Below are 23,918 nucleotides of genomic sequence, written 5' to 3' on the forward strand. Positions count from 1 at the left end.
AGGCGTTTTAGGAGCAGTCTTTCACTCTCTTTAGATCTGTATCAGCAGACCACATGGACAAAGTAAGTCTCATTCACATCACTTCAGTCCTTATGTCTTTTACTGGCAGATAAAGCAGGGTAGTTTACTGGATGGTAGGCCGTTGTATCGCCATCACATTAATGCTGCTTTGCCATGAATATGCTTAGAGACAGGTTCTGGCCAGCGTGCGTCTGTGCTGAGAGGAGTTGTCCAAGGCCCATCCGCCACAACCTCACACACATTAATGGCCTATCAAGCTCACTCACCAGACAAGCTGCAATAAACCATACTAGTCACAGGATAATTGGAATGTATTTTGGACTAGAACTTCTCTAATGCATTTGTTGTACTGGAAAGGTGTGTGGAGCTTTGAGGTTGATAGGTGAATGAGGAATCTAATGTAATGTGTGAATTTTATTTATTCAGTGGGCTGGTGCAACATGTTTTTCTTTCCCCTGGTGCCATGGCGGTATGGTTTATGGTTCCCCGTGGGCTGGTGTTGTTGTTTATGGGTGCTCTGTGTGGAGAGGTGCGCTGTGCCATGCCCCGGCTGTCAGAATGAAATATCACTGCACTCACTCTTGATTGCGGTGTACGGGGCCTCGTCGGATTCATAAAAATGCAATCCCATGCAGCTCTGTACCAGCCAGCCAGGGAGCACTAAATAAACTACGATACAGAGGAAAGCAGGCCGATTTAAGAAGTGCATGGACACACACCACAGGAGGCTGCTGAGGGAAGGACGACTCATAATAATTCTGCTCCAGCCATTATCACGAGCCCGTCCTCCCCAATTAAGGTGTCACCAACTTCCTGTGACACACACATTTGGTGTGACACACTGTAGCTGCTACCGCTACTGCACGTGTATGTGCTGATATATAGTACCATGATATACCATGAAGTACCATTATATACAGTATAGTACCATGACATATAGTACCATGACATATAGTACCATGTATATATATATATATAGTACCATGATATATAGTAACATTATATACAGTATAGTACCATGATATATAGTACTATTATATTCAGTACCATGCAAATTCTGAATTACCAGATGCACATAACACCATGAGACCACAATATTCATCATTTGTGAATCTAGATCGGAACATATCCTATTCCTGAAGGGGTGCAGTTTCTGCATTTCTGTAAGCAACATTGCTCTGTAACCCTCATTGTTCCAAACACTCAGCTCATCCTAAAGCCTGAGGAGTATAGTAATCTGTCTTCTCTATAGAATGTGTCAGCGAGCTCTGTGGGAGGGGTATGACTGTTGCTGCGCACACATCACAGCACACAGCCTTCTGTGATCTAAAAAAGCATTCCCAGTCCTGACTTGCTGTTCAAAGAGAATGGCATTTTCCTTTATATCCCAGCACACGGACCAAAAAGGCAATTTTCTGATGTTGAATGTTATTTAACAAGGCAAGTCAGTTAAGAACAATTTCTTATTTACAATGACGGCCTACCAAAAGGCAAAAGGCCTCCTGTAGGGACAGGGGCCTGGGATCAAAAATAAAACAATTTAAATATAGGACAAAACACACATCACAACACTACATAAAGAGAGACCTAAGACAACAACATAGCAAGGCAGCAACACATGACAACACAACATGGTAGCAACACAACATGACAACAACATGGTAGCAACACAAAACATGGTGCAAACATTATTGGGCACAGACAACAGCCCAAAGGGCAAGAAGGTAGAGATACATCACACAAAGCAGCCACAACTGTCAGTAGAGTGTCCATGATTGAGTCTCTGAATGAAGAGATAAACCTGTCCAGTTTGAGTGTTTGTTGTAGCTCGTTCCAGTTGCTAGCTGGAATTGTACCTTACATGGTGAAAAATACACATTGATTTCATGTATATCCCACCAGGAGCAAATCTGGTGTTTTTAGATCACATTAAAGCTATATTTATCAGGTTTGAAGGTAAGACCCAGATTCAGACTGTGTTGGAGTAACAATGTTTATTACAGCAACAGGGCAGGATAACAACAGGTCAAGGCAGGCAGGGTTGATAACCAGAGTAGTAGGGGAAAGGTACAGGACGGCAGGCAGGCTCAGGGTCAGGTCAGGCAGAGGTTGGTAATCCAGAGGTGGGGCAAAGGTACAGGATGGCAGGCAGGCTCAGGGTCAGGTCAGGCAGAGGTTGGTAATCCAGAGGTGGAGCAAAGGTACAGGACGGCAGGCAGGCTCAGGGTCAGGTCAGGCAGAGGTTGGTAATCCAGAGGTGGGGCAAAGGTACAGGATGGCAGGAGCAGTGGTGAAGCTGTAATAAACATTGTTACTCTGACACAGACTACATCTGGGTCTTACCTTCAAACCTGATAGTACAAACTGGCCATGACTGACACAGTAGACCCGGGCCAGCTGCGCAAAGCCTTCTCTTCCCAAGGAGCCACCATCGGGAGGAAGTGAAGTGGCTTGGGCCTTGTTGGACACCTCCCGAAGGTCCTGGTACTCCGCGGGAATGGCGGAGAGGTCCGGGGCACCTTCCAAGCACGCAGGAAGACGTCCCGGGGCAGGTTGCGCTGACTTCAGACACTGGGCGCGGCAGAATGGACTCCTGCCCATGATGGCACCAGTAGACCAGTTGATGAGGGGATTGTGTTGCTGGAGCCAAGAGAATCCCAATACCATGGGAATCTGAGGAGACTTGATGAGCAGGAATTGAATAGTCTTGCTGTGATTCCCTGACACCCGTAGCTTGATGGGAGTGGTAATATGAGTGACCTGGCCTATAGAGAGCCCGTCCAGCGCTCTGACATCCATGGGAGTGGAGAGGGGCTGAGTGGGGATGTTCAGCTCAGAAGCCAAGGTAGTGTCCAAAAAACTCTCATTGGCCCCAGAGTCAATGAGGACCCGGAGAGATTTATACTGGTTTCCCCACAGAAGAATGGCATGAACAGGGGTGCGAGCAAGAGAAGCAGGAAAGTTCTCCATATGGCCCACGAGTACTCGCTCCTACCAGTGAGCCTGATCTTTTTAAAGGACAAGAGGACACAAAATGACAAAGAGTCCCGCAGTACAGACAACACTTCGTGTTGATCCTGTATTGCCATTCCCCTGGCGATAGCCCAGCTCTACCTAGTTGCATAGGCTCGGGAAGCGGTGACTCAGCCATCTTCGGCGACTCTTGGGGAAGGTTGGGAAGCCTCGGGTTCTCTCGGCAAGAAGATCGTTGGGGACTTCCGGGATGGCTCGGAGGCAAGGTGGAATCCCTGGACGTGCGAGCGAAGTCGAATTTCCTCTCCCTCCGTTGTTCCCGGATGGTCAAAGCGATGAGGGAATCAAGATCTGTGGGTAACTCCCGAGCAGCAAGCTCATCCTTGACCTCCTCTGAGACGCCGTGCAGGAACATATCGAACAGTGCTTCCTGGTTTCAAGCACTCTCCGCTGCCAACGTGGAGAAATCCACCGCATAGTCGGCCACACTGCAGGATTCCTGCCATTGCTGGATTCGTTTCCGGGCAGCTTCTCTCCCGGAGAACGGGGCATAAAAAAATCTTCTTCACCTCTCGCACAAACCCATCCAGACTAATGCATATGGCCGGCTGTTGTTCCCATACATCAGTAGCCAAGGTGAGAGCCCTCCCGGACATCAGTGTGATGATAGGCTATCTTGGAGAGATCCGAGGGGAAGTAGGAAATTGAGGACTCGCTGAGCTAGAAATGCCCGACAGGTGCTCGGCTCCGGGAGGGTAAACGGGGCTCCCGAGAAGGTGGAGTGACCAATGAGATGGCGCTGCTAGCAGCTGGGTTACTGAGGGGCTGTGGGGTTACCACTGTGGTAGGCTGCCTTCCAGACAACCCACGGAATTGCTCCAGCAAACTGTCCTGGCGTACAGCCAACTTTTGGACCCCCTCCATAAGTCACAAAGCTGTTCCTCGTGCCTACCGATGGTGGCTCCTTGGGATGAGATGGCGTCGCGCAGCTGGCCCGGGTCTGCTGGGTCAGTCATGGCCATTTCGTACAATCAGGTTTGAAGGTAAGACCCAGATGCAGACTGTGTTGGAGTAACAATGTTTATTACAGCAACAGGGCAGGATAACAACAGGTCAAGGCAGGCAGGGTTGATAACCAGAGTAGTAGGGGAAAGGTACAGGACGGCAGGCAGGCTCAGGGTCAGGTCAGGCAGAGGTTGGTAATCCAGAGGTGGGGCAAAGGTACAGGATGGCAGGCAGGCTCAGGGTCAGGTCAGGCAGAGGTTGGTAATCCAGAGCTGGGGAAAAAGTACAGGACAGCAGGCAGGCTCAGGGGCAGGACAGTGAAGAGTCAAAACCAGGAAGGTGAGAAAAAGAGAACAGAGAACACAAGTATAAATACACAGGGGATAATGGGGAAGATGGGCGACACCTGGAGGGGGTGGAGACAATCACAAGACAGGTGAAACAGCTCAGAGTGTGACAATATTAGATCAAATCCTAGCAGGAACTATTAATTTAGCCATCAACCTAAATCCTACATTTGATAAGATTGACAGGCAAGTTCAAGGAACCTCCAAAGAGGCTGAAAATAATTTACAAGATACCTGGAGATTACTATTCCCAACAACAAAAGACTACTCCTTTTTTTTCTCAAATTAAGAAAAGCTATTCAAGAATTGACTACATTTTTATATCGAAAAATGCTCTGTTATGAAGAAATAACAGAGCGCATCTTCAAGACCAAAAATGTATTAAATATGTCAATAAATAAATAAATAACCTTTACCATTACAAATGTAGACATAGAGGACAGAGAAAAGCTATCCCCCGACATAATATGGGATGCTTTTAAAGTGTACATTAGGGGAAATACAATCTCATACTCTGCTAAAATAGTTAGAGTTAGAAATTTAAATTAAAGAAAAATAAATCACTATTTTAGAAAAAGCCCATAAACAAATCTTTAAAGAAGAAGAAAATACATTTCTGAACTTAAGCAGGAATGTGATCTTTTACTTTTGAAAAGAGCCAACAACTACAGGGTAAACTCAAAGAATACTATTTAATCACAAATAAACCTGGTAAACATCTTGCAGCCCTCACAAAATTAATACACGCCAAACCAGTTATAATTTTAAAAGATAAAGATACAAATGCGTTAATTAGAAACAACAACGATATTAATTACAATTATAAAAGCTTCTATGAAAATCTATATACATTTGAAATAAACAACAATTGGACTGATCATACAGCCTTCTTAAACTCAACAACTCTGAAGCAATTATCAGCATACAAAAAAATGATCACTAAAAACAGAGGAATGGATGGCTTTCCCATAGAATTCTATTTAACATTTTGGGGCAAACGTAGTGGCCCTATTTACACAAATGACAACACATACTGTATGTCACTCAATTCAGTGCTTCCTAGTGCCATGTATTAAACAGTTATTTCAGGTATATTAAAACTAGGAAAATCTGGAGAGTCCCCTGCTGATTACAGACCCATAAGTTTAATAAAGTGTTAAAATGAGATAATAACAAAGCTCATAAGCAATAGAATGGCAAAAGTCTTACCAGACTTGATATATATCAATCAAACAGGGTTTATTAAAAATAGACACAAACAAATAGAAGAACATGTTTCAGTTTAATACAACGGCTGTTGATGCTGAAAAAGCTTTCAACTTTCCAGCTTAAATAATTAATTTGATAAAAAATATGATATAAATGTCCTAATGCAAAAAATATAGTACATTATCTGATGAAATTGCTTTAGAAAGGGGCACAAGACAAGAATGTCCTCTCTTCCCCCCTCCTGTTTGCACTGGCACTTGAACCGCTTGCAAAAAGAATTAGACAGGATTTGGTAAATATTAATCAAAACTTATTTTAAAATGTATTTGCAGATGATCTACTGATATACCTGACCAATATAGAAAACTCAATGTCCTCCTTGCTAAAAATATTTTTATAAAATCTCCAGAGGGTGGTGCGGTCTGCCCAACGCATCACCGGGGGCAAACTACCTGTCCCCCAGGACACCTACAGCACCCGATGTCACAGGAAGGCCAAAAAGATCATCAATGACATCAACCATCCAAGCCACTGCCTGTTCACCCCGTTATCATCCAGAAGGCGAGGTCAGTACAGGTGCATCAAAGCGGGACAGAGAGACTGAAAACAGCTTCTATCTCAAGGCTATCAGACTGTTAAATAGCCATCAGTAGGCAGCTTCCACACAGTTATGTAACCCTGCACCTTAGAGGCTGCTGCCCCATATACATAGACTTGAAATCACTGGCCACTTAATAATGGAACAATAGTCACTTTAATGATGTTTACATATTTTTGCTTTATTCATCTCATATCTATATACTGTATTCTATTCTACTGTATTTTAGTCTATTCCACGCCGACATTGCTCATCCTAATATTTATATATTCCTTAATTCCATTGTTTTACTTTTAGATTTGTGTGTATTGTTAGATATTACTGCACTGTTGGAGCTAGAAACACAAGCATTTCGCTACACCCACAATAACATCTGCTAAACATGTGTATGTGACAAATAACATTTTATTTGATTTCTCAGGAGATCAAATGTACGTGGAAAAAAAATCATGGCAAAAGGCCAAAGAAAAAGAACAACTCGTGATCTACAGCAATCCTTTAACTGCATTACAAAAAAATATAAAACACTTAGGATGCTTAATAGGTGACAACAAACAACAAATATATAAAGATAACTTAATCACATCACTCAACAATATGAAAGCAGATCTAATTAGATGGCACTATCTTCCCATAAATCTAAGAGGTAGAATAAACCTCTTCAGAATGGCATGGCTTCCAAATTACCCCACCGAAGACATTCTTTAAAAACATATACTCTGTCATAAGACTTTATATGGGCAAATAAAACTCATAGAATAAAAATGAAAGTTTGAAATCTTCCTGAGTCAGAGGGTGGTTTTAACCTTGGACTTGGAATTGTATCAACCTGCCACCCAGGGCTTTTATTCCACCCAGGGCTTGACCACCCAGGGCTTTTATACCACCCAGGGCTTTTATACCACCCAGGGCTTTTATACCACCCAGGGCTTTTATACCACCCAGGGCTTGACCACCCAGGGCTTTTATACCACCCAGGGCTTTTATACCACCCAGGGCTCATCCCCAGAATTTTTAACCTGTCTGTTTTCTAAGGATAAAGCTAAGAACATGAGCAACTTCATAGTTAAGAACACTATAACAATAATATTTCGTTTTCCATGTGGACCAATTTATCTGTGAATTCTGAAAAGCTATCCAAGGATTGTTCCATAGGGTTGGGTTTTAAGGGAGCGATATTGGTTCTAAAACCCAACCCTATGGAACAATCCTTGGATAGCTTTTCAGAATTCACAGATAAATTGGTCCACATGGAAAACTAAAAGCATAGAAACCGTAAATGACTTGGTAATAGGAAATAAATGTATTTCCATGACAGAATTAAAAATCAATGTTGGACTGACCAATGCAGATATTTTCAAATAGATACCAGTTAAAAGGTTAATAACAAGACATTTCAAATTGAATCTATTGGACATCAGAGCAATCTGAAGGGGATCCTATTTGAGTCAGAAAAAGATGTTCATATGATAGGTAAGATATTCAAAACCTTGCCTATCCAACTGACAAAAAATAACTTATATTGGCACAAGATGGAAGGAATGTTGAAACATAACTAACAAGATGACAGTTAAAGAAAATGTAGGCTTAATCCAGTATAAACAAATATATAGAATGAATTACACAAGACAAAAATCACAAATTCTAGAGCACAACGACAGAGTCATGTCTTAAGTGTAAACTAATAATTACTAAATTATCCATGATTTCTGGGAAAGCTATAAAGTCCAAAAGTTATGGGCAGAGATAGAAAGTTGGCTGTCAGAAGTATTACAATGTAAATGTACTTTTAATCCATCTGTCTGCATATTTCAAGACATGTTATATGAGGGTGCAGTGAGATACTTTTCTGTCAATCATCTTGAAAAAACATATTCGTAAAAACTGGAAATCACCCAATCCTCCGTCGTTAACACAAAGGAATGGTCAAATGCTTTATTATCTAAATGTTGATACTGCGTGGGTGGCACAGAGGAACAAAATGGTGCAGTTTGAGGCCATGTGGCGGAGAGTGATGCGGGCGCTGGAGATGGGGGTGTGAACAGATGGGTCTGGGTAGGGGTGATGTTGTGGATGTTACTGTATGCTTTGTATTGTAAAAAAAATACAAACATAAATAAAACTAAAAAACTAAAAAAAGAGAATGGCCAATGAAGTTAGAGGGGATGAATAATGAATTCCAACGGACATCAGTCTGACTTACAGATGTCGGATCTTAATTTGATCACCCTGTTGCAGGAGAACTTGCCTGCAATGCAGGAAATGTAAAACTTGTGTGAGGTTTAAAAGGCTTCTGAAGTTAGATTTTCCCGTACAAAAATGTATCAAATGTATAATAATTGACATTTCCTTTTGCTGCAGGATTATTTTAATAATAATACATTGGACTTATATAGCACTTTTCAAAGTTTCTTTACAATTGTAGAAATTATTTTCCTGCTGTAGCAAACTGGCTCAAATTAAGATCCTACATCTGTAGGCAGGGATTTCAGTGAGGAGCCATCTTCTCTGTGTTGCTTGTCATTGCTCATGTCATACCACAACTGAGCCTGTCCCATAGACTCAGTTAATTTATGTCTCTATAGGTATGATTTGCCTCTGATATAGGGCAGCTGTCCATCTATACGAGTGTTTGTGAGATGAGGGTACTTTTTACCTGCAGTGGTATGTTAGGGTGGGTGTGGTGTCAGATATCTACACGTTTTTGTATGAGGTTAACTGTTCACCTACTTGAATGTCTTAGATTGGCTGAATCTTCACCTGCAGACAGTAAAGCATGTGCATGCCTATGGCTAATTATTCACTTGGCCAAGCAAATATGGCCAGATCTGTTCACCTGCGTTGTCACCTGCTTTAGCCTGCCAGCCGAGGGCTGATCTCCCAGAGTGGCTGTTGGAGTGTCCTGCTGCAACGTTTCCTTTCAAAACAGAAGGATGTGACGTGAGTGCCATAGTCAGGTCCCCTGTGTGTAAGCTCTTAACAGCACAGCAGTGTGACAGAGGGCTCAGTGACAATGGGCTTCCTGGGAATGTTTTGCTAACAGGGAAATGGACTGTTAAACGGAGGAGCTGGCTGACATCCTGCAGAAGGGTCAGGACCCAAACAGAACAGAGAAAGAGAGGTGGACTCACTGAGAGGAATATTATGGGTTTTGTCCCTTCATTGTGTAGGAATAAGTGTGTCATAATGTGTCTGAGGGTGGTTTCCATGCCAACCCTTAAATAAATAATGGGCACTTTACGCTTCAAGGTGCCTCAGGATCTGAAGTATTATTGTCTCAATGTAATTGGATATTCCTTTCATGCCTATGTATAATATCCTTCATTTCAACTTGTTGATGTATCTTCGCAGTTACTGTAGGTGGACATATATGTATTTTCAGATACTTATAATCATTGGCACTCATCTCATCAGATGCAACAGCGGAGCAGTTTGTTTCCACACTACATTCATAATGGGTTCTAGTAAGCTACAGTGTGTGCTCCTTTTCACCTCATATTCAGTGTTTCTGGTTGTGCTTTTTGAAAAGCGAAGCCTCGGGTAACAAATATAGAATTCAGACTTTTACGCAACCTCTTTCTTTCTCCCTCATCCCTTTTCCCAGCGCCAGGGAGAAATGAAGAGCTGGGGTTGCAGAAATCCGTTTCGCAGCAGCTCAGGCTCTAAGATGGATAGAGGTGGTTTGCATGGGGAGAGGGAGAGAGCGAGGGAACGAGAGAAAGAGATTATTAGGGATATAGAGAGGGGAGGAGGAAGGGAGGGTGGGCAGTGGGAGGAGAGAATGGGGGCATGCAAAACAGATCAGATAACAACAATTGTTTTTCCACTATCCTTTCCCAGAGGCTGCTGCCTACTACCTACTCCCAGGGAGAGAGAGAAAGAGAGGGAAGTGTGACTTTCACCTGCTGGAGACAACCAGCCTCTCTCTGCTCTGCTCCTCTCTCAGCCTGCAGCTACCAAACCTGCTGTCAGCCTCTCACAGACACAGAGCAAGATCACAGCACTACTGAAACAGCTGCACTCAGGGCTGCTTTCTCCAACACTCCTGCACTCTCTCACTCTAACATACACACACAGGCACGTCCAGAACACTACCACGCAAGCGCTCCTCACACACTCACGCAGGCAGGCACACCCCCTCTCATTATATGTGCAGTGAGAAGCTCTGCTCTGCTTGTGTGGGTGTGAGCAGTGGGCTGTGTTTCTCTCTGGCAGCAACAGCAGCACTAGCAGCAGGACTGGTCCAGTGGAGGGCAGTCACCTCACTCTCTCCAGACTCCAGGACAGCTCATCCCCGGGACTCGGGAAGCCCTCAACAAGCCTTTCTCTCTCTATTTCTTGTTCTGTCTCTCTCCATTCTCACTCTCTCTCTGCTTCGTCGTGACGCAGTGTTTCTGACCTTCATTCCCCTAGTGCACGCAGTGTGGACCAGTGGGACAGCCATGGAGGATACCCTCACCTGCAGCCCCACCACCTTTTCCCAGGTGTTTGGACGTCAGGGACAGCTCATGCAGGCCAGTGAGTAACCAAACCAACCTACCCCATTATTAAACATGTCAGTGTTTTATCCCCCATCGGCTGCCTGGAGATCGCGCCCAGATCAGATCGTTAACAAGCCTGCTCTATCTGTCAGTTTTAACGGATCTCCTAGCTGTCACTGCCACCTTAGTTCAGCTGGTGCTTGGAGGCAACAATGACTGTTTCAGACAGAGCAAGGCTGAGATCTCATGGGATTGCTGTTGCACTTCTACAGTCTCTTTGGAGTAGAGGGGTGGTTTGTATGTAGGTTGATATTAAGGGAGTTTGCAGAGGTCTGTGTACAGGGGCTTTAGGTAAAGTGTAAGGTGCACAAACCCTTGCAGGATGTTGTTTTGTTTTTGTGCCCATGAGGAAATATGCGGTTTGTGTAGCAGCTGGTACTCATGGTTAATATCTGTTGCTGTGCTGAGTTGTAGCACTAGCAGGGCTGATTTTACATATCCAGTGTTCAGCATAGAGAGGGAGGCATGACATCATAGCAGTGTAATCTCACAACAGCGTAATCTCCACAGCGCAGGGGAAAAGGGGATACCTAGTCAGTTGTACAACTGAAATGTGTCTTCCACATTTAACCCAGCCCCAGAGAGGTGCAGGGGGCTACCTTAATCGACATCCACGTCATCGGCGCCCGGGGAAAAGTGGGTTAACTGCCTTACTCAGAACAACAGGTTTTTACCTTGTCAGCTTGGGGACTCGATCCAGCAACCTTTCGGTTACTGGCCCAACACTCCTACCGGCCAGGCTACCTGCCGCCCCAGATACATACCACTGTTCTTTTCACAGAACATCTGAAATCTATATTGTGCCCTTGTTTGACAAGTTAAAATATCACTGGGAATTCCATCTTCGTCAAACTGCCTGCTTTCAAGACAGCATTTTTTTTTTACTACAATAGCAAGGCAGCAGTGGATCAGGCCCTGAGAGACTATGTAGGAAATGTACATTGCCCAGACTGATGTCTAAATTACTGAGAGCTGAATCCATGACATTATCAGTAAAATGAACACATGCGTTGAAAGCACTCTGCAACTGTTTGATCATATCAATCATGTTTGGCTGATATTCAGGGTCATCTAGCTCCTGAATGCAGATTATTTCCCTTGAGAGAGGACCAGAGATTGGCTTATGTCAGCCTGGTCTGCCTTAAGATCTCTCTCTCTCTCTCGGGCTTTATTGGCATGGGGAACGCATGTTTACATTACCAAAGAAAGGAAATTGATGAACAAAAGTGAAATAAACAATAAAAAGTGAACAGTAAATATTATACTCCAAAATAAGTAAATACAACGTTCCAAAAGAATAAAGACATTTCAAATGTCATAATATGTCTATATACAGACTTGTAACGATGTGCAAATAAATATATGCTGTATTTACAATGGTGTTTTTTCTTCACTGGTTGCCCTTTTCTTGTGGCAACAGGTCACAAATCTTGCTGCTGTGATATTTCACCCAATATCGAAATTGGATTTGTTTTCAAATTCTTTGTAGGTCTGTGTAATCTGAGGGAAATAGATGTCTCTAATATGGTCATACAGTACATTTGGCAGGAGGTTAGGAAGTGCAGCTCAGTTTCCACCTAATTTTGTGGTCAGTGTGAGCCAGGTCTGCCTACGGCAGCCTTTCTCAATAGCAAGACTATGCTCACTGAGTCTGTACATAGTCAAAGCTTTCCTTAATTTGGGGTCAGTCACAGTGGTCGGGTATTCTGCCACTGTGTACTCTCTGTTTGGGGCCAAATAACATTCTAGTTTGCTCAGTTTTTTTGTTAATTCTTTCGAATGTGTCAAGTAATTATCTTTTTGTTTTCTCATGATTTGGTTGGGTCTAATTGTGTTGCTGTCCTAGGGGTCTGTGGGGTCTGTTAGTGAACAGAGCCCCAGGACCAGCTTGCTTAGGGGCCTCTTCTCCAGGTTAATCTCTCTGTAGGCGATGGCTTTGTTATGGAAGGTTTGGGAATCGCTTCCTTTTAGGAGGTTGTTGAATTTAACGTCTCTTTTCTGGATTTTGATAATTAGCGGGTATTGGCCTAATTCTGCTCTACATGCATTATTTGGTGTTTTACGTTGTACACTGAGGATATTTTTGCAGAATTCTGCATGCAGAGTCTCAATTTCATGTTTGTCCCATTTTGTCTCTCTCTAGCCAACGTCTTGCAAAGAGAACTTACCCACTTCCTTTCCCCTCTACCATTAATACAAACTGACTCTTCACACATGTATGTTGGGTAATGAGGAGGGCGTTGGGGAGATTAAACAGTGCCAGAGCAGTCAGAGAAAAGACAGAGGCCTGTACGGTGCTGCCACTTTCTCTCTGAAGTTAAAGTTCTTGCTTCATAGTTCAAGAGGATTTCTGCTCCACCGGATCTTCTAATCAGATAGACCCCTAGTCTAGATTCAGAAATGTGTTATCAACAGACACACAGTATTAAAAAAACAATTAGATTGCGAACACACGGTATTAAAGCATAATGCGCAAACAGAGAGTTGTTTGTGATAATGAGAACATAACTCACTAACACATGTTCCTTGGCAGGGTGTAATGAGCTGTGGTGCGGTGCAGTCTAGTGGATCTGCTATCTCTTCTGTTATTGTGCTTTATTTAGCCGACTCGCTGCTGGGCCGTGCAGTGATTTGATGAGATAAATGAGCTAATCCAGCCCGGTGGTGTATTGTCATTGTTATTGCCGAGAGAGTGTCTCTCTCTGTTCCTCTCTTCTCTTTGCATAAGAGCAGCCTTATATAAATAATGCTCTTTGTTTGAGTGTATCTGTGGACTCATTAAGTGTGTTTGGTATTCATGGGCGTATTACTGTCGGAGGGGTGACAGGGCCCTGATTAATATTCTGCCTCTGACTGGGCATCTCAGGAGGCTCAAATCCTCTTCACTAAGTGTGTGCTGGGTTTTGAAGTGCTGCTGATGATGAGACTCTTCTGTTGTATCTAGGAGAGCCGAGCTAGGCTTTATTATATAGGACAAACCTTTATCTCTCTTACACACACACACAGTCCTGATTTATTCACACACACCGCTGCTACCGTATGTGGCTAATCTCAAATGCTGTCACATTTGATGCCTAACACTTATCTTTCTCTTTGAGTGTGGGGGAACATTCAGTACACAATTGAGCTTTAAGATGGCTTAGAATTTTTTTTCATAATAGTAGGCCTAGTCGAGGTACAGTGTGTACCATGCTAAATGGAAATGTGCTTTTGCACTTACGCAAATGAAGGGTTTGATTGAGTCACACCGACTGTACTGTAGCCTGGTTTGTACTATCACGCCCACTCTGCCTAACCAAACCTATTAAGCTAATGCAATTACTGTATGCAAATCAGCTATTCAGTGAAGTTGCTTTAATATTTCATGTTTTTGAACAGGTTAGAATTCTAAGACAGAACCTCTTTTTTGTTGTTGTCACAAAACATTGTACACTACCGTTCAAAAGTTTGGGGTCACTGAGAAATGTCCTTGTTTTTGAAAGAAAAGCTATTTTTTTTGTCCATTTAAAATAACATCAAATTGATCAGAAATACAGTGTAGACGTTGTTAATGTTGTAAATGACTATTGTAGCTGGAAACGGCTGATTTTTAATGGAATATCTACATAGGCGTACAGAGGCCCATTATCAGCAACCATCACTCCTGTGTTCCAAAGGCACGTTGTGTTAGCTAATCCAAGTTGATCATTTTAAAAGGATAATTGATCATTAGAAAACCATTTAGCAATTATGTTAGCACAACTGAAAACTGTTGCTCTGATTAAAGAAGAAATAAAACTGGCCTTCTTTAGACTAGTTGAGTATCTGGAGCATCAGCATTTGTGGGTTTGATTACAGGCTTAAAATGGCCAGAAACAAATAACTTTCTTCTGAAACTCATCAGTCTATTCTTGTTCTGAGAAATAAAGGCTATTCCATGCAATAAATTGCCAAGAAACTGGAGATCTCGTACAACGCTGTGTACTACTCCCTTCACAGAACAGTGCACACTGGCCCTAACCAGAATAGAAAGAGGAGTGGGAGGCCCCGGCGCACAACTGAGCAAGAGGACAAGTACATTAGAGTGTCTAGTTTGAGAAACAGACGCCTCACAAGTCCTCAACCTGCAGCTTCATTAAATAGTATGCGCAAAACACCAGTCTGAACGTCAACAGTGAAGAGGCAACTCCGGGATGCTGGCCTTCTAGGCAGAGTTGCAAAGAAAAACCATGTCTCAGACTGGCCAATAAAAAGAAAAGATTAAGATGGGCAAAAGAACACAGACATTGGACAGAGGAAGATTGCAAAAAAGTGTTTTGGACAGATGAAACATTCGTGAGATGCAGAAAAAAATGAAAAGATGCTGGAGGAGTGTTTGACACCATCTGTCAAGCATGGTGGAGGCAATGTGATGGTCTGGGGGTGCTTTGGTGGTGGTAAACTGGGAGATGTGTACAGGGTAAAAGGGATCGTGAAGAAGGAAGGCTATCACACTGTGAACAGAGCTTAATTGGAGCCAATTTCCTCCTACAACAGGATAATGCACAGCTCCAAACTATGCAAGAACTATTTAGGGAAGAAGCAGTCAGCTGATATTCTGTATATAATGGAGTGGCCAGCATAGTCACCAGATCTCAACCCTATTGAGCTGTTGTGGGAGCAGCTTGACCGTATGGTACATAAGAAGTGCCCATCAAGGCAATCCAACTTGTGGGAGGTGCTTCAGGAAGCATGGGGTGAAATCTCTTCAGATTACCTCAACAAATTGACCACTAGAATGCCAAAGGTCTGCAAGGCTGTAATTGTTGCAAATGGAGGATTCTTTGACGAAAGCAAAGTTTGAAGGACACAATTATTATTTCAATTACAAATCATTATTTATAACCTTGTTAACGTCTTGACTATATTTCCTATTTATTTTTCAACTCATTTAATGTATGTTTTCATGGAAAACAAGGACATTTCTAAGTGACCCCAAACTTTTGAAAGGTAGTGTAGGTTTTTGGCAGCATGATTATCATCACCTATCAATATTGAATGAATTTGATCAGTAACAGGTTTATATTTCAATTCCACTCTCTAGGTTTGTCTTTCAATGTGATTCTCTGCTCCTCAACAACATTGGAAGAGTTGCTGTAACATTGCAGTCAGTGTCATTATGTATAGGGACTGCACACCCTCCCACTCATAGAATTAACTCAAAATAATGTTTACAACCGCACATACTAAGAACTGTAGAGACCCTGTGTTAATAAACTTTGATATTGAGTTTGCCACTTCAGCATGCTTTTGTGGCACAGTCGATGCCACGCAGGGCCTTGGGCCAGAAGGTTGACGGTTCGCCCACCAACACGAACGAGCTCACTTTCCCTGCCTATTTCAATAGGCCAACACTATGATCAGAGCCGTCTGTAGACAATGATCAACTAGGGAAATATCTGATTTTGTAAATGTGGATGCCATATTTATAATTATATAAAATATGCTAAAACATTTCCGCCAACAGGTTTCTGTGCCAATGATCCACACAACCAATAAACAAAGCCTTCCGGCTTCAGGCGCTTCAATATCATGGTTTACGTTCTTTAATACCACAATAAATATGCCAATAATATCAACAAACAGAAAATACACCCCTCCCTACCTTGTACCCAGTATAGAAGGCTTGGCTTGACAATCTCCGAATGTCATTAAACGTTTTAGTGTTTTGTAACAGATGTCTCTTTCCATTCATCAAATGGCCGCTGCACAGTTGGAATTGATTGGTTTTATACTGTATGTCAGTAAAAACATTTACATATGGTACAGTATTCAGACCCCTTGACTTTTTCCACATTTTGTTACGTTACAGCCTATTCTAAAATTGATTAAATATTTTTTTCCCCTCAACAATCTACACACAATACCCCATAATGACAAAGGGAAAACTGGTTTTTAGAATTTTTGGTAATTAAAAATAAAAACAGAAATACCTTATTTAAGTAAGTATTCAGACCCTTTTCTATGAGAATAAAAAATGTAGTAAAGCTGTATCCTGTTTCCATTGATCATCTTTGAGATGTTTCTACAACTTGATTGGAGTCCACCTGTGGAAAAGTTAAATTGATTGGACATGATTTAGAAAGGCACACCGCTGTCTATTTAAGTTCCCACTGTTGACATTTCATGTCAGAGCAAAAACCAAGCCATGAGGTCGAAGAAATTGTCCATAGAGCTCCGAGACAGGTTTGTGTCGAGGCACTCCTCAGTAAATGGCACATGACAGCCCGCTTGGAGTTTGCCAAAAGGCACCTAAAGACTCTCAAACCATGAGAAACAAGATTTTCTGATCTGATGATACCAAGATTGAACTCTTTGGCCTGAAAGCCAAGCGGTGAAGCATGGTGTCATATCGCCTTATCTCTGCTTGCTGGTCACCATAGCTGTACCCACTCGTAGCATGCGTTCCAGCAGGTATATCTCACTTGTCACCCCCAAAGCCAATTCCTCCTTTGGCCGCCTCTCCTTCCAGTTCAATGACTGGAACGAACTACAAAAATCTCTGAAACTGGAAACACTTATCTCCCTCACTAGCTTTAAGCACCAGCTGTCAGAGCAGCTCACAGATCACTGCACCTGTACATAGCCCATCTATAAATAGCCCATACCACTACCTCTTCCCCTACTGTATTTATTTATTTAGCTCCTTTGCACCCCAGTATTTCTACTTTGCACACTCATCTACTGTCAAATCTACCATTCCAGTGTTTTAATTGCTATATTGTATTTACTTTGCCACCATGGCCTATTTATTGCCTTTACCTCCCTTATCTCACCTCATTTGCTCACATTGTATATAGACTTATTTTTATACTGTATTATTGACTGTATGTTTGTTTTACTCCATGTGTAACTCTGTGTTGTTATGTGTCAAACTGCTTTGCTTTATCTTGGCCAGGTCGCAGTTGTAAATGAGAACTTGTTCTCAACTTGCCTACCTGGTTAAATAAAGGTGAAATAAAAATAAAATAAATACAAATGGTGGTGGCATCATCATGCTGTGGGAATGTTTTTCAGCGGCAGGGACTAGGAGACTAGTCAGGATCAAGGAACGGTTCAATGGAGAAAAGTACAGAGAGATCCTTGATGAAAACCTGCTCCAGAGCGCTCAGAACCTCCGACTGGGGTGAAGGTTCTCCTACCAACAGGACAACGACCCTAATCACACAGCCAAGATAAAGCAGAAGTGGCATCGAGACAAGTCTCTGAATGTCCTTGAGGGGCCCAGCCAGAGCCCGGACTTGAACCCAATCTAACGTCTCTGGAGAGACCTGAAAATAGCTGTGCAGTGACGCTCCCCATCCAACCTGACAGAGCTTGAGAGGATCTGCAGAGAAGAATGGGAGAAACTCGCCAAATACAGGTGTATCAAGCCTGCAGCGTCGTACCCAAGAAGACTCGAGGCTGTATTCGCTGCCAAAGGTGCTTCAAAAAAGTGCTGAGTAAAAGGTCTGAATACTTATGTAAATGTAATATTTCAGTAAAAAAATATCACGGCCAATATTCCAACCCTCTCTCTGTGTGCCCAGACTGACCACTAAAACATTACTGTCATCTTCCTATTAGAGTCACAGTCAGACAATTGATATTGTTGGCATTATCCTTAGTTCCTTTTCCTTTGTCATTATGGGGTATGTGTGTAGATTAATGTGGGGGAAAAAACGATTTAATCCATTTTAGAATAAGGCTGAAATGTGAAAAAAGTCAAGGGGTCTGAATACTTTCCGAATGCACTGTATATACACACAGTACAAAGATTTTTAAATGTGACCAGGATTGCACAATAAAGTCGGACTTATTCCATTGTGGTCCCTATTGTCACACCAGTCGTCGCTTTGGCTGTCCAGCTCAGGCGTTCGACGTCGCCGGCCTTCTAGGTGCTGCCGAACCTACTGCTGGCAAACGCCCTTTACTCGTCAACCCCAAACTTGTCTCATCATCATTACACACACCTGGTTCCAATCCCCACTCTATCACTGTATATATACTCCCTCTGTCATTTGTCTTTGTCGGTCATTGTAAATGTTACTTGTTTTCCTGAGAGGAATCACTCCCACTACTTCCTGAGTGCTTTATATTTTGCACTTTGGGTTCGCCCTGTGCCTTTTTGTTTATGAAGATATATTTTGAGCACAACAGCGTTTGGGTTTCATCCCACTTTGATCTATGGCGCTTAAATAAATGCAGTAGTTCTAAACCTGCGACTGCCTACTCCTCTCTACACCAGTGACTGCCTCCTGCCTACTCCTCTCTACACCAGTGACTGCCTCCTGCCTACTCCTCTCTACACCAGTGACTGCCTCCTGCCTACTCCTCTCTACACCAGTGACTGCCTCCTGCCTACTCCTCTCTACACCAGTGACTGCCTCCTGCCTACTCCTCTCTACACCAGTGACTGCCTCCTGCCTACTCCTCTCTACACCAGTGACTGCCTCCTGCCTACTCCTCTCTACACCAGTGACTGCCTCCTGCCTACTCCTCTCTACACCAGTGACTGGCTCCTGCCTACTCCTCTCTACACCAGTGACATCTATTATTTTTTTTACATAAATACATATACAATTACATAGATACAGACATCAAAATGTTCTACTGTTCACACATTAGCCAGCTTTTGACATTCTTTTTAAAAGAGGTTATGGTTGGTATGGCTTTGAGTTGCTATGGTAGTTTGTTCCACTCAACAGCGCCGGTATATCTTCTTTTCAGATAGACTCATATTTAAAACAGTGAAAATTAGAGTCTCTGTCTCTGGTATTATGCTGGTGGACGTCTCTAACTAATAAAAATAGTTGGATAGGTACCTGGGGGCTGAGTCTGTGATAATTCAGACCAAGTTTAATTAATACTACTCTTTTTTTAAACAGATAGCAAGCCTAGCTGCTTAAAATGCTCAACCTCCAGATGAATAGGAAGGGTGAGTTTAAGTGCAATTCCTAGACGCTTGTTTTGGCTGGTCTGTAACTTATTCTTTATATGTGTGGGACTGCTGGTGATGCATGGGTGGACTGGGACAAAAATTCAGCCCTGGCATTTTACCCACACCAGGCCACATCACACCACTCGCTACTTACACCCACACAGGCGGTAGTGCTACTGACACATAAGATAAGCAGTACACTACAGTACAGGGTCTCTCAACCTTTACTGTACTAGTGACTGGCAAAACATGACCTGCCTCCTATTTTTAACCAGCTAATTTGGAGTCTGGAGATACAACTCACCACTATAACTGGGCCTCTGAGTCTATTTTCTCAGCAGCTGGTCTGTCATTTCTCACAGATGTAGATGTAGACACAGCACTAGCAGAACCAGAACTTTTAGCAAATACTGTAAGTCGTTAATTTCAGACATTTAGCAGCGTCGGCCTCAAGAATCGGCACCAACTTTTTCGGCACCAACTTTCTGTTTTTTATGATCCATGATCTTATGTTCTGACTGAGTGACTGACAAAGAGAGCGGGTCTCACTCTCTTTGATGATGCGCGTTTGACTTTGAATGTGAATTTACGCCACCTCAGCCAATCAGAAAACCGGGCAGCCCATCTTGGTAGAGGGGCCGACCGATGCCCACTGGTCAGCCAAATGCTCAATATAGATTATTATAACAACAGAGATTGTATTTAAAAAAAAATAAAAAAAATTGACCAGCCCACCCTAATAAAACAAGGTCCGGCCCTTCTGGCATTTGCCAGAATTGCCAGACGGCCAATCTGCCCATGCCATGATGCGCAGGCATAATCAAAGTGACACTGGACTAGCACACATGCCAGAGTCTTTAAGGTGTCTATAGCTACCTTTCCGTCCAATTGGCGACCGATTTTCTCAATATTCTAAAATCTGCATACAAGCAATATGCGCATTTTCCCATCAGAGTTGTGCTTCCATCACATTGACTTGTTGCAGATAAAAGTCTGTGCGTAAATACAGTTGAAGTCGGAAGTTAACATACACTTAGGTTGGAGTTATTAAAACTCATTTTTCAACCGCTCCACAAATTTCTTGTTAACAATCTATAGTTTTGGCAAGTTGGTTAGGACATCTACTTTGTGCGTGACACAAGTAATTTTTCCAACAATTGTTTACAGACAGATTATTTCACTTATAATTCACTGTATCACAATTCCAGTGGGTCAGAAGTTTACATGCATTAAGTTGACTGTGCCTTAAACAGCTTGGAAAATTCCAGAAAATGATGTCATGGCATTAGAATCTTCTGATAGGCTAACTGACATCATTTGAGTGAATTGGAGGTGTACCTGTGGATGTATTTCAAGGCCTACCTTCAAACTCAGTGCCTCTTTGCTTGACATCATGGGAACATCAAAAGAAATCAGCCAAGACCTCAGAAAAAAAATTGTAGACCTCCACAAGTCTGGTTCATCCTTGGGAGCAATTTCCAAATGCCTGAAGGTACCACATTCATCTGTACAAACAATAGTACACAAGTATAAACACCATGGGACCATGCAGCCATCATACCACTCAGGAAGGAGACGTGTTCTGTCTCCTGGAGATGAACGTACTTTGGTGCGAATGGTGCAAATCAATCCCAGAACAACAGCAAAAGACCTTGTGAAGATGCTTGAGGAAACGGGTAGAAAAGTATCTATATCCACAGTAAAACAAGTCCTATATCAACATAACCTGAAAGGCCGCTAGGCAAGGAAGAAGCCACTGCTCCAAAACCTCCATAAAAAAGCCAGACTACGGTTTGCAAGTGCACATGGGGACAAAGATTGTACTTTTTGGAGATATGTCCTCTGGTCTGATGAAACAAAAATAGAACTATTTGGCCATAATGACCATTATGTTTGGAGGATAAAGGGGAAGCTTGCACCCGAAGAACACCATCCCAACCGTGAAGCACGGGGATGGCAGCATCATGTTGTGGGGGTGCTTTGCTGCAGGAGGGACTGGTGCACTTCACAAAATAGATGGCATCATGCGGAAAGAAAATGATGTGGATATATTGAAGCAACATCTCAAGACATCAGTCAGGAAGTTAAAGCTTGGTCGCAAATGGGTCTTCCAAATGAACAATGACCCCAAGCATACTTCCAAAGTTGTGGCAAAATGGCTTAAGGACAATAAAGTCAAGGTATTGGAGTGGCCATCACAAAGCCCTGACCTCAATCCTATAGAAAATGTGTGGGCAGAACTGAAAAAGCGTGTGCGAGCAAGGAGGCCTACAAACCTAACTCAGTTACACCAGCTCTGTCAGGAGGAATGGGCCAAACTTCACCCAACTTATTGTGGAAAGCTTGTGGAAGGCTACCTGAAACATTTGACCCAAGTTAAACAATTTAAAGGCAATGCTACCAAATACTAATTGAGTGTATGTAAACTTCTGACCCACTGGGAATGTGATGAAAGAAATAAAAGCTGAAATAAATCATTCGTTCTGCTATTATTCTGACATTTCACATTCTTAAAATAAAGTGGTGATCCTAACTGACCTAAGACAGGGAATTTTTTTTACAAGGATTAAATGTCAGGAATTGTGATAACTGAGTTTAAATGCATTTGGCATAGGTGTATGTAAACTTCCGACTTCAACTGTACATAGTGCACATCAAAATAACTTTTGCAGTTCAATTCCCATCTACCGAATAAATAATACAAGTGAAATGAGTTTCCATGGCATTTTAAACCCTAGGCCTACTGATTGTTTTGCCACAAAAAATGTTGCGTAGGTTTAGCGAATGTCCCACTCTGGTATTGGCACCCGCGCTCTAGCCCACAGCTCGCAGATACAGTGATGCACCTGGCCTCTTCACTGCCTATAAGCTATTCCTATTCGTTCTTGTGGATTCATATTGAAAATTGATGCAGCTTTGAATGCTTTTATGTGTGGTATAAGTGCTAGTTAGCCTATTGCAGATCTGTACAAATGATCCACCAACCGCTATTGTCTATATGAATGGTGGATAGAGGGCAGGATAGACAGTTAGACTAGTAATCGATATTGACCTGTGGTATAGTAAAAGTTAGCGAGTGGAAAAGCATAGTGCATAAGGGAAATACCAAAACACCTTGATATAGGGGAGGTGCATGGAAGCAGATGTGGAAATATGTGGATGGATGTGGATGGATGAAATTATATAGTAAAACCTGCAAAAGAGCTCATGTAAACCAGGGAAAAAACGCACTACCCTCCCCTGTGCCCAATAAAAAAACACACAGCCCTCCCCAAAGCAAAAAATATATTAGAAAACCCTCCCCTATTTTGACCCCCCCCCCAGTAAATGTTTAACTGTCCTTTACATGAAAACAGTTTTTACCAACTAAGATTACACAGATCTCCAATCCTGACAGCATTGTTTTATGTGGGACCAGAGTTTAATCTTGCCTAAAGCTAGTGCCAAGCAAAACCACTGTATCTGGAAACTATTTTTTTGTTGTTGGAATTATTAAATATTTTGCAATTTTCTTTATTCTGTATGAACAGTCCCTGTTCCGCATGTTTTCATCTTAAGTTTTGGGCAATGTTTTGTCCCACTTTGTTCCTCCAAAAAAACGCTGGTGGTGCAAACACATTTCACAAGGGCCTATAAAGTTGGGAGATTGCCTTTAATGCGTGCCATCACTCAAATCGATGCCATAGAGCTGGGGTCTGCTCTGGCTAAATGCCCCTCTGCTGTACTGTAATGTCCTATGGAGAAGTTCCAGTCACCTTTCTGCTCCACTGGGTTCCAGTGATGAGAGGACAGAGGGAAAACAAGGTTATCAGCAGATTAAAGTCTATCGAGCCTATAACTCTTCATACTGTCCTCATCCCCTCAGAGAGAGAGAGAGAGAGAGAGAGAGAGAGAGAGGTTGGCGCAAGGCCAATATTCCAACCCTCTCTCTGTGTGCCCAGACTGACCACTAAAACATTACTGTCATCTTCCTATTAGAGTCACAGTCAAAAACAATTGTCACAGTGGTTTTCATATCTCTATTAGATTAGAGGTCCTTATTGACCGTGGTTGCTGGATATCTCCAGTGATGCTGGTAATTACCATCAGAGCCCATACAGGCTTAAGTTAGACCTCTCTCTCTCTCTGTGGTCTAATCTCCCATATTGGATTTCAGCACTACATTAGTGCATTTGATTGCACAGATGGGCAGGCCTCATGTCTCTAATGGTCACTGTGTAAGAACTGGGTCTGTGGGACTGTGCGTGGGACTGTGTTTGTGCGTGCACTTGTGCGTACGTGTGTGT

The 23,918-nt window shown here is 42.7% G+C and overlaps 1 protein-coding gene across 4 annotated transcripts in view; it reads left to right on the forward strand.

Moving 5' to 3' along the window:
• Window positions 1-10,004: 10,004 nt before the first annotated feature.
• LOC106565964 (kazrin) overlaps window positions 10,005-23,918 on the forward strand; it is a 402,794-nt gene continuing 388,880 nt past the window's right edge. The window contains exon 1 of one of the 4 annotated variants that reach the window (XM_045691861.1): window positions 10,005-10,671. In XM_045691861.1, the coding sequence (XP_045547817.1) occupies window positions 10,302-10,671 (370 nt within the window). In that variant the 5' untranslated portion in view covers window positions 10,005-10,301. The remainder of the gene's footprint in view (window positions 10,672-23,918) is intronic. The other 3 variants (XM_014133668.2, XM_045691860.1, XM_014133666.2) reach the window with 3 other exon arrangements.

The sequence above is a fragment of the Salmo salar genome, chromosome ssa12 (genome assembly GCF_905237065.1).
Source record: "Salmo salar chromosome ssa12, Ssal_v3.1, whole genome shotgun sequence".
NCBI lineage: Eukaryota > Metazoa > Chordata > Actinopteri > Salmoniformes > Salmonidae > Salmo > Salmo salar.